The 12500-nt window shown below is 45.0% G+C and overlaps 1 protein-coding gene across 1 annotated transcript in view; it reads left to right on the forward strand.

The window, feature by feature from the left end:
* The first annotated feature begins 2285 nt into the window (after nt 1–2285).
* ugt8 (UDP glycosyltransferase 8) overlaps nt 2286–12500 on the forward strand; it is a 20311-nt gene continuing 10096 nt past the window's right edge. The window contains exons 1-2 of the mRNA XM_083693284.1: nt 2286–2444; nt 8899–9740. Coding sequence (XP_083549410.1) covers nt 8901–9740 — 840 coding nt within the window. The 5' untranslated portion in view covers nt 2286–2444; nt 8899–8900. The remainder of the gene's footprint in view (nt 2445–8898; nt 9741–12500) is intronic.

Here is a 12500-nt window from a genome sequence, read left to right on the forward strand (position 1 = left end):
CATCTTCATTGAAAATGCATTTTCATCTAGGATTAATCTGTGTCCTAGGAAACTGCCCCATAGACTAAAAAGCAGTTTCAATACAGAGTCTTGATTAAAAGGGCGGTTTTGTTTAGGATATGGCTTAATCTGTGTCCATGAAACCATACTCTAGGGAAGGACTACTCCTAATGTCAATGGGGCGGTTTAATCCAGGGCTTAATCTGTCTGAGAAAGAGCCCCATACTGACCCCTGCTCTGGTGAACTTTGAATATAACATACTGGATATGTATTTTTCAAAATTAGATTTATTAGGTTATTCTGTTATTATAACCTATTCTAATTTGACATTTTCATGTCCGTCTGAAATTCACTAATTGAAAGACTTGGATTTACACTGATTTACATAGACTCACACAGACTTACATAGACTCACATTACCTGGTGACAGGATTAAAAAAATGCATTGTCATGGTTAGAGGTGGATGTTAGGTCTGTCTAACCACGGCCACCTGGAATCAGGTTTTGATTGAATAGGGCCCCAGGTTCCAGCAGCTTAGCGACAGCATTAGAAACCATATCTGACCGCTCTGCCTCATCAATGATTCACGCACCACGCACACGAACACACACATACACACAGCTTCATGTTCCACCCTCTCTCTCTCTCTCTCTCTCTACAAACACACGCGCACGCACGCACGCACGCACGCACGCACACACACACACACACACACACACACACACACACACACACACACACACACACACACACATCCTCATATCCTCCCTTCCTGATGTTCTAGCAGCCTGAGTGGGCCTAAGCCCTCTTCCACCTGTTAAAAGTAGAGTCAGGGATGATTGACACATGACTCCACACTCTTGGGGGAGGGATAAGTAGCTGTAAAGCTGTACACCTGACAGGTAGAATAAGACATGTAATGTAACTAATAAATGCAAATAAATAAATTAAAAAAATAAAATCCTTTCTTTCTCTAGCACTGTGATTTCCGATGGCACTTGTTCTTATAGAAGGTTTTACTTACGATGACTGATGTATAGTTGATACACTTACTTAAACAAATGTACTTATTGTAAGTTGCTTTGGATAAAAGTGTCTGCTAAATGACTTAAATGTAAATGTTGAGGTAAATGAAGCCTGCACTAGTTCAGGCGGGACACGTGACATGCATGATACGAGTCTGTGATGGAACAGAAATGCTTGTTAGCAGCATGGTAATGTTTGCCATTTACCTTAGCTAGATCACATTTAACAATGAAAGTGTCATTCGTTTTTTGTGATAAAGTTGTGATTTATGTAAAAATAATAAGTCATGTTTATCTTGAAAAAAATTAAAGTAAACAAGGTTTTCTGACCCTTTCTCATCTTCCACGTCACTATCTTTTTCTCTCCAAGTATTAGCTCCAAGGCCCTCTGAGCAGAGAATCTTCTGATCATATTGATGGATTATGGAAGTGACCAACACACCGTTATTCAAATTTATTTATCTGTATTGTCCCCAATGTGGGGTGCAGTGCGAGAAAATGTTGAATGTTTAGGATGTTTTGGAATAACATTGTGCAGGTTCCCACATTTTAGAGGGTGGGAAAGCGGGAGCAGACGCGTTCTCGGTGCTTGGAATGTAACGATGTTCCAACCTTATGGCAGGTGAGTGTTTTTGATGTCCACAGAGAAATTCACGGAGGTGATTTTGAAAAGAAAATAAATACAGTGAGAGAATCCTTACGGACCAGTTCTTCACAGAAAATAAGTTTCAGGTTGAAAAACAAATTCATTGTATCATGTTTCTTTCTTTTTGTACACATTTAAAACGGGTCATTTTGACCCGAACACCACACAAGGGTTAAGATTTATGACAGTTGTTACTACATCTCGAATCCAACACATACGTATATTGTAGCATCCTTACACATCTTAAACCTTTGGTAAATAGAGCAAACATTTCACTGTTTACATGTAAATTTAGCAGACGCTTTTATCCAAAGCGACTTCCACAATAATGTTACTAATGGACACTAGGTTTACTCTGTGCAACTCGAAGCGTAAACCCCCACTAAATTCGCGTCAGTTGACAGTGTCAACACCGCCCTTTGTAAGCTACACATTAAGAGTGATGCTCTCTCTCCTCTTCTTGTGTACTTCCACGACCACTCCTTCTCCTCTTCTTGTGTACTTCCACGACCACTCCTTCTCCTCTTCTGCAACTCCCTTCATTTCGAAGTTCAAGCTGCGTAGTCCCGCCCACAGCAAAGACACTCCAAGTTTGATCCCTGCGCTCGTCTTCGACCAACGGGACCCGACTCGCCTGTTACCATAAACAACAACCTTTTTTTTTTTTTGCGGCGCTGACACTTTTTTTTTTTAGGATTTATTCCAACTGTTGTTCAGGACGAGTCCGGACTATACTCAACCTTTCCTCCGGTTCAGGTCACACTTAACAAGGTAAACTTCCACGCAGGTGTGTATATGTATGTGTGGTTTTGCGCACGGCAGGTGCATGACATTTGTGTCACCGCATTCTTCAAATTGCAGTAAAAGTTGGGTGGTTTGTCTGTTTTGGGTGGGTGGTTTGTCCGTTAGAGACGCAAAGCCACTTAAGTGAATGGCTCGTTTGGATGTAGACCGACTGCGCGAGCTCAGGTGAGATGCAGTCCGCCGCACCTGTCTCGCGCTGTCGGTGTTTTTCCGCTGTGCGCATCGCAGGGCACAGATCTTTCCGCGATGGGAGATCGGTCACCTGATATTTAGAAAAAGGTTTCCGTGATAATGAGAGAGTGAAGATTACAGGTGACAGAGGGGCGCCAGAGTCGAAAAACGCTCTCAAAGTACAGTAGCCTTTCCTCATTCCGTTTGGCCCATACCCGCACAGTAATACACCGTTGTACATAGAATCGGACTATATTTGACAGACAATGAAGTCCTTATCGTCCGGGGAAACACCCTCTTCTCTCTTCCTTGAGTTGGACTCAAGAGTGTCTATTTGGACAATTTGACTGCCAAACTAGGCCTATGGCAAACCATTTATGATTAAAAACCCAATGTGTTGCAAAAGTCTATGTTAAAATATATTTACTTTTGTACCTATGCTCTGTACATGATCAATGTCACCCAACAGTAATAATCGTCACCAGCTCCAGGGTTAGCTCCTAGGTACAGATCTGGGATCAGCCATATCAAATCGTTGAACAACTATGTGACCTTCAGATCAGTGTCTGCCCTGAGGCTAAAAGAGTAGTGTGTGGGTGTGTGTGTGTCAGAGGGCCTGGGTTGTGGTATGTTGAACGGATTCCTGTCGGACTAGTTTTTTTTTAAAATTTTTATTATAAATAAATAAATAATATAATATATATAGAAAGAGAGAGAGAAATGGGGTGGAGCAGGCCTACCTAGAGCAGGTGCATATCTCCTGAACTCTACACGTGTCTGTGTGTGTGTGTCTATCAATCTAACAACTTTTGATAATCCGAAACTTTTAATTAATCCGAAACTAAATGATCCTGTGTCCGTCTTTGATTCTGTTCCCCCTGCATTGGAACAATAGTTCAACCAGATGTCAAGGAATTGCTGATATAAACATGTACACATTGTCTTGGTTGTATATTTATGTATAATCATCAATGAATAGATTTGGCTTGGCTTTGGCTTGAAGTTTTTTCAGGAAAGGAGGCACCAAATCTGAAGGAATTGAACACAGGGTGGATTTGGTCATGGATATTATTTGTTCTGTGAAACGACCTCCTCTGCACCTGCCCAAATCTTTGTCAAAAAGATGGCATGGCAGGGTGCCAAGAGTTATGGCACGAGAGTTATGCCACATATTTGGCAGAACACCTTTTCTATACAGTAGTATAAATTTGCTTATAAATGATTCGTAAAACATTCATGTAGGCCTTATGAACACTGGGATCACTTAGCTGTCGTGTGTGTGTGTGTGTGTGTGTGTGTGTGTGTGTGTGTGTGTGTGTGTGTGTGTGTGTGGAGTGGTTTTGTAAACTGATGATTAAGATGCGGGAGGGAGAGAAGAGGGTGAAAAAGGATGGAGAGAACTTGTTGTCAATATAAACAGCTTCTCAGTGGCTTTACGTCAAGTGTGTTTTTTGGTATCTTGGTTTGATACTTTTTCCAAACTTGCGAGAAGATCTCAGTCGTCCTTCTAAACAGCACGTGAACAGGATAGTTGTTTGTCAGGGAGGCTGGTGTCGGTAGAAATCGGAGGACAGGTTTGATATCATCTCCCTTTCCATGCATTACAATGAGCCCGTCCCTTCAATTTCTACCTCCACCAGCATCCCCTGTGTGTACAGAACTAAGTCACTGTGTGTACGGGTTGTATGTCTGCAAACGTACACTGAATGATCCCAGATTCACAATGATATTCTCCTCAGTAGACAGAGTTATTCTGTTCCGGTTCGTTTCTCCCTCACAATATAGGATCTCTCTGGAGACAAGACATTCATTCACTATATATAGGCCTAGAGACAGACAGTAACTCATTCACAATTTATCTGGAGACAGAGATGGCCTCTCGATGTAGCACATTCCGTTCGTTAATAAAGAAAAACCTCATGCTAACTGTAGCTAAACAAGCTAACCCCTCAACTCACAATAGTAAAGAAAAACCTGCAAACCCATGCTACCTGTAGCTTACTAAGCTGACCCCTCGACTCACATTCAATAGGCTGGTGAAATGATTGCATTACAATCAAAAGAGTACCATGACAACGAAACTGTAGAGACAAACATAGCAAGCTTGTATTGAAAGCTCCATAGGAGACTGTATATAGCTATTTAAGCTTGATTGTTGAGCGTGATAACATATTTTTATTTCATACTCGAGACGTGTGCTAGTACAAATAACGTGGCTAACGTGACCAGTCACTAATATAGCTTAAAACCGATTTTTGAAAATAAATCTTCTAACCTGCACAGTTTTGCACACTGTTTTTTGGATGATGGGGAAAGCAAAATAATGAAGAATTTAATTATATTACGGTGGGAGTACATTTGACAACCAAACATTACCATGTTCATGTCAGTTTTGCAGCACTTGAACATTTGTTTGGGTGTCTCCACTGACGTTCCTCTTCACCAGCGTATTCTCTTGGTAGAAGTTGACGGTCGGAGCAGATTTGGGATCAGTTTACCTTCCCCTAAATCCTCTAGATATGAAGGTGTTAAACTGTACTAACATCAGTGTCTCGATCAGTGATCCTCACTCCTGGTTCTGGAGAGCCGCAGTGGGTCCATGTTTTTGTCCCTGATTTCACTAATCAACTGGTCTTAGTATTTAAAAACTTTTTATCTAGATCAGAATGATCCAGGTTATTTTTTAACAGATTAAAAGTTTTTGAATACTGGGCCCTGATCTTCCAAACCTTGATAAGATGAATAAGGTGTTTCATTGCTGAGCTGGGACAAAAACCTGCAGTAGTTTGGCTCTCCAGGGATTGAATACCTGGATTGAATATCAGCCAACATCTTCCTACTCAGCAAGGGACTCAGGGGTATTGACCCCCCTTACTATGATCCAACATGGCCGCTCACTCCCACAGTGGAACCCTGTGGAGGTCGGCCTTCTAATGACCTCATAATCACATCCATTTTGTACAGTAATAGTCGTGGTTTTTCCACAGGGAAACAGTGGGCTAGGAGTGTTTCTTATGCTTTGCTCGCAATGCTAATAATCAGTCATCTGTCCAGCCCTCCACTCTAGGGGAGGCTGGTGGAGGTAGAAATCGGAGGACGGGCTCATTGTATTGCATGGAATGGAATCAAACACATGTGATTGATACCATTCCTTATACTGTTCCATGCATTACAATGAGCCTGTCATCCGATTTCTACCTCCACCAGCCTCCCCTGCCTCATTCTTGGGATTGTACCCATTCTTTAGGTCTACTATGAATACGACAAAGTACAAATGATAATAGAGAATATGAGACAGGTTAATCTTAACCCTGGACGCCGAGGGAAGCCAAATCAGATCAATAAAAGACAGCACTGTTAAGATACTTGTGGAAATGCTCAAAGCAAAGGTAGGAATGAGACAGTTGAAGAGCTGGATGTGTCCTCCTAGCCCAGATCTAAATCGAAATCTGGATCTAAATCTACTATGTGTACCCATATTTGAACGGGCATGGCGTCTTGTCTTAAAGATAGTCTATGGAAGTTTATTTGCTTATTGTTTAAATCAGCCCTTTGCTTGAGTGTTGTCGACTAGTTAGCATATTCCTATGATATAATATCATATATATCACCTCATTAAACCACATGATCCTTAGCTGTAGGCTTACAAATTAACAAAAGTCTTACAAAACCGTGCCCCTTTTTGACCAATGAGATCATTTCTTGGCATTTTTTTAATGGGACCCCCGGAGGCAACATCCTCCATAATGTAACTTTAATCCTCTTCCCCCAGATCATTCCATCATTTCTCGTCTTTTAATTCTCTCTAGCCAGATAGTTTCCCCTGCACTCTCTCAGGTGTGGGTAACCCGACTCTGTTGTAAGTAACCGAAGTCATGACGCAGCACAGCCAGTGGTAGACGGATTCACGGGTATCCATGGTTACAGTCAACAGTCTGGACAGGGAGGCGGTTGTAATGGTATCCTCAGAACAATGGCAACAAAATGGCCACCGCCAGCGAGTCTTCTTCCTCCCAGGCCCCCAGCTGTCTTCATTGGGAAACTCCATATCACAGATGGACAGATGGCAGACACACCATAGACAGCTAAGCTAGATGCTATTGAGACACGTCAACAGAAGTCAAATGAGGCGATTTGTCGTCAAATGAGGCGATTTGCATTTGATACAGATTGTGTTGCGGTGGTTGAGATGGTATCAAGCGTTGGTGTAAATGAGAGATACCATTTTGACAGAAATTCAATTGTTTGAAAATGTAGCGTTTTGACAGGATTAAAACATACTTCTCTCAAGACCAATTTCTTTAATTCTCAAGCTCAACTCCATTAAATAATTGCATGGGCTCCTGGGATAATGTGTTCAATGACGGTGACTGAGCTAAAAATAGCTGTAACCAAGCTTCTGTAACCAAAACGAACCATGAAGGGTGGCTTTGTACTTAAGAAGAAAAAGGCAGACAAAACCTCAAAAGCATCTACAATATATTTTCCATGGTATTACTCAGTGATACTAAATCCCGGTCCTGGAGAGGAGCAGTCGGTCCGGGTTTTTGTCCCTGCCCCCTATGTTTTATCTTACCTGTATGATCTAATCAACTTATGTTCAAAAAGGTGGATTAGCTGAATCAGGTGTGTCACTGCTGAGCTGGGGCATAAACTGTAGTGGTACTGTGACTCTCGTGGACCAAGATAGCTCCATAGCTGTGCCAACCATGCCACTGCTCACCCTTCTCCTGCCTCTCTTTATAACAACTCTGTCACGCCACACACCCGCGGGGCATGGCCTCGAAACGGAGTCAAATCAGTTACTTATTGTAGATGTCGAACTTTGAGGCCGAGCCATTGTTGAGTTGAATTAAATGGTCTTCCAGTGTGAAGGGAGACAGATTAAACGGTAGATGGCCTAGGTCTAGGAGATTAGGAATGATTAGGAAAGGAGAATAGGAGCTTTGCTGTGTGTGTGTGTGTGTGTGTGTGTGTGTGTAGGAGCACGTGGGGCACAGTGCAGAATGATGGAGGCAACAAAGACTCATTGTGTTGTGTGTTTCTTAAGGAGAGGTTTTGAATGACGCTGGTTCAACCCACACGGGTTGTCATTGACGACGCATGTGAGGGAAGAAGGGGGTGGGGCAGGGCGATGGATGGAGGAGTTAGGGGGCAAAGGTGAAGTGGATAAGAGGAACCAACGCAGACTTTATGAACCGCACCCTCTTTTACGCTGCTCTTTCTCTCTGACGCATGGAGTTTGTCTGTCGTCAAGGCCCGGAGTTTTCCTTGACGAAGTGACCGAACTAAGAAAAAACACCAGGTCCTTAGTTAGAGCAACTAACTAGCATACGACCAATTAGTTACAATACAATACAATCACTTTATCGTTTTTTGTGTGTGTGTGTGTGTGTAGTTAGTTTGGTAATTAGAGTCCAGTAGTTGGTAGTAGTTAGTAGTCATATCACATATGACATACCAATAACATCACAGGGCCCCTAGTATGATAGTCGTAGATGATGTATTTAACCTTTGTGCTACTTCAGTCCTATATACTGCCCTACAACACGTGGCGAAGACTCGCTGGCTACTGTTATAGCCCAGTCTCGTTGCGTGGTGGTTGGGTGTTTGTGGTACAAAGGTGAAGGGAGGCCGCGTGAGGAAAGTGCACAGCACACAGACACACACCTTAGACTGCACCCTTTTCCCCCCGCTGTGTTCTTCTGGTGTAAGGGTGTGGACGTGAGTCACCCTTCTATTGTGGAAGGCGATTTGTACATGTGGGTGAAACGTGGGAACAGACACCGGTGACACTTTCCATTAAAGCGCCCTTTTTAATAAAAGGTTTAATCCCCGACCTCGTCACCGCTCAAGTCCCCCCTCCTCTATGATGGATGACGAAGGCTGAGGCATAGAAATGTTTGTCCATCCTGTCCCTACATGAAATCCTCAATCTCTTTTTCTGAGTGTGGACCAGCGACATTGCGGTGGAGTTGTGTTACATTCTGGTTGACTCACCTGCTCTGAGTGCGGTGGTCACACAAACTGTCATGGCGCCCTCTCTGCTTTTCATGCCGTTGTTGCTCATTCAGTAATAAATAATGACTTAGAACACGTTGTCTGTGTCCTCTTCTAATGTCGTTACTGAGTTGAGTAGTACTTCATGAATACATTCATTTACAGCATCAGATATACAAAGGACCACATTTTACAAACCGACAATACAATTAATAATGTTAATGATGTTTTGTATCGTCCCCCCACACAGCCATGCCCTCGCCCCCCTCGCTCCTCCTCCTCCTCCCCCTCCTCGCCGTCCTCTCCTGGAGCCCCAGTGCATCGTGGGCCGCCAAGATCATCGTGGTGCCGCCCATCATGTTCGAGTCGCACCTCTACATCTTTAAGACGCTGGCGACCGCCCTGCACGCCGAGGGCCACGAGACCCACTTCCTGGTGTCGGAGGGCCGCGAGGTGCCGCCGTCGGACCACTACCGCTTCCAGCGCTACCCGGGCATCTTCAACAGTACGTCGGCCGACAGCTTCCTCCAGTCCAAGGTCAGCAACATCTTCTCGGGTCGCCTGACGGCGCTGGAGCTGTTCGACATCCTCGACCACTACTCGCAGAACTGCGACGCCGTGGTGGGCAGCGCCGAGGTCATGACCCGGCTCAAGGAGGAGAAGTTCGACCTGCTGCTGGTGGACCCCAACGAGATGTGCGGATTCGTGATCGCCCACATCCTGGGGGTCCAGTATGCCGTCTTCAGCACCGGGCTGTGGTACCCGGCCGAGGTGGGCGCCCCGGCCCCCCTCTCCTACGTCCCGGAGTTCAACTCCCTCCTGACGGACCGGATGTCCCTGGTCCAGAGGATTACCAACACGGCCGTCTACCTGGTGTCCCGGTTCGGGGTCCAGTACCTGGTGCTCCCCAAGTACGACCGCATCATGAAGAAACACGGGGTACGCCCTGCGGTGGCCATGCATGAGCTGGTGCAGGGCAGCAGGCTGTGGATGCTGTGTACGGACATGGCCCTGGAGTTCCCCCGGCCCACCCTGCCCCACGTGGTCTACGTAGGAGGCATACTCACTAAGCCCCCCAGCCCACTGCCACAGGTTAGTACAGGTGTGTGTGAGTGTGAGTGAGTGTGTGTGTGTGTGTGTGTGTGTGTGTGTGCGCGTGTGCGTGCGTGAGGGTGAGGGTAAGGTTGTGTGTGTGTGTGTGTGTGTGTGTGTGTGTCTTCATGATGCCTCTTTGTCTCCCTCAACAATTGATGTTATTCTAAACCTTTGTTTCTCCAAGTTTTGCTCGGCAACATCTCAAATGACAAAACACACCCTCTTCCCAACACAATACAATGCCTTCTGACCCAATTTGCTGGCTCTAAAGTAGTTCACTAGGATAGAGTGTCATTGGAGACATGGCCACTGTGCTGTAATGGCCGTTTCAGTGCAACCACACTTGACTACCTCATTTACCTGTATGCAAATGTATGGTTTCAGGCCTGCGTGTGGATTGGCCAGCCTCAGCAGCATGGTTCACAGATCTACTGTGATAGGGCCCTGTAGTTTAGTCCGGCCTATCGGCTGTCACCCATTGATAAATGCCGTTTAATTATTCAAAATGTGGCATGAATGAGTTCATTTTGCTAAAAACGATAGTGGTGGTCTATAAGGGGTTTTTGATGAAAGGAATGAAGACATCTCTTGTGTCACGCTCCTCCGGGGCACAGCTAGACTAGTGTGTTCTGTTGAAGCTCATTGTCACTTCATAGTCACATACATGAGGAAGACATGCAGTACATTTACTCTCCCTTCTTCTCTCTCTCTCCCTCTCCCTTCTTCTCTCTCTCTCTCCTACTCTGTATAACCCTCTCTGTGTATCCACTAACCCTCTCTCTCTCTCTCTCTCTCCTCTACCCTGTATCACCCCCTCTCTGTATCTGCCTCCCTTATTCTGTCTCTCTCTGTCTCTCTCCCCCCCTCTCTCTCTCTTTCCCTCCATCACCCTCTCTTTCACTTGTTTGTGTCTCCCTCTCTCCCTCAGGATATCTCTCTCTCTCTCTCTCTCCCTGTACCACTACAAAGCTGTCCTTTATCGATGGGGGGGTAGGGGTGACACAGTGACAGAGTGCATCGAAGGAGGAAGGGGGGGGGGGGGGGTGGGGTTGTTCGTTGGTTTGGGACGGAGACGAGAGCGCGGGCCAGCGGGTTCGGAATGCCGGCTCCAGCCAATAGGGAGCATTGTGTTGCGTGGCAAGGGGTCATAATGGAACCCGTGGGAGAAGATGGCCATTGTTACAGCGGCAGCGGGAGGGACACTGAAGAGGCCTTTATGGAGACACTGAGGCCGTCGTTGTCGTGACACAGGGAGCCCAGTGTGTCCTGGAGCCTGGTCCCTGCCAGCCCAGAGCCCAGAAAAGGGTTGACGACTGCAGCTGGACCCATTCTTTACCGTTCTCTCCCTCCCCACGTTTCCCTCTAACCTACTCCATCACTTCAACTCAACCCCCCCCCCCCCCCCCCAACGCTCCTTAACTCCACCCTGTGTGTTTCTCTCTCTGTTATCACTGGTCACGAATTGTGGCATCCTCCCCCCCGTCTAATAACTGGACCACACCACAGACAACACACCCAGTTTTCAGTTAAAAAAAAACAAAAAAAAACTACTCTGGTTCAGTTACCATCTGCAATGATCCCGAGTGTCTAAATTGTAGCCTGCTCGCTAACAAGATACGTGCTCGGGCTAAAGGGACTTTACTTTGATGAAAATGGAAACCTAGTTAGCTATTATGCTAGCATGCTAAACGCACCAAAGAGCGCTGCTACACTGTTCCTCTGACATAGATGTAGCCTAGCGCCGAGTCAGTCAGCGGTTAGCTTTAAAGGCAGTTGGGGTTTGCACTGTCGTTGTGGACGTGGTGTTGATTCAAACATTTATTCATCAGTGTAAATATTGTCAAAGGAACGTTCTGTGTTTGCTTTAGGTTGACACATGTGGTTCTGCTCAAGGAGAAACCGTCCCCTGCTACCAGGTGTGCTTACAAGGTCATAAATAAGTAATTAAAGGGAGAAGTGGTGAGAAGAGGCTGATGTCAGTTGAAATCGGAGGAGTCCTCCGATATCTACCTCCACCCGCTTCCCCTGACTGACACAGACTGAGATTGTAGCCTATTCAAATAATCAAATAGGTTAGCCTAGGGTTAGAATTGTTGGTAGAGCATTTAAGATGAGCCTAAGGGGTTACTTTCTAAATCAAGTCTGTCAGCAGGGACTCTCACTTCATTTTGAGGTTAGACAGGAAATAGAATGAACAGATTCACATCACGTGACCTGCTGTGTTTTCCCCTGAAGAGGATTCTATACATTTGATTGATTGTGTATCTATGATGACCCATTTTCTTACTAGTTCAATTAATTTCAGAAATGATATGTACCTGTTAGGCGATATTTATTTTAGTAAAAATGTGTTGATGAATCTTTTCCTATTAGTTGATTAATGTACCGATTTATTAAATATAGAAATCTAATTTAGGAGGTGACAGATTTTCCAAACCTTCCTAGACAAGAAAAGTGGTGCTTAAACAATGACTGTGGAAGTAATGTTACAGGTCAGCAATGAAATGACGGCCTCCACATCAAAGGTGCGTTTGCCTTTCCCATTCCTATATATGAAGACACACGGCCTTGCTTGAACCAAGCTTCCTTGGTACAGCACTCTTACTTGGCTACATGCCGTTCCCTCATGACCGTGGTCTGATTTATAGATGTTTTGTAGAACGCTTTCTCACATGTGTCATCAACTAAAGCATAAAGTCTTCAATCTGTTCGAGAAATCCATTCATCTTTTACAGCCCCTAATTCAGTTGGATACGT

This window comes from Argentina silus (genome assembly GCF_951799395.1).
Source record: "Argentina silus genome assembly, chromosome: 21".
In the NCBI taxonomy this organism is placed as follows: Eukaryota; Metazoa; Chordata; class Actinopteri; order Argentiniformes; family Argentinidae; genus Argentina; species Argentina silus.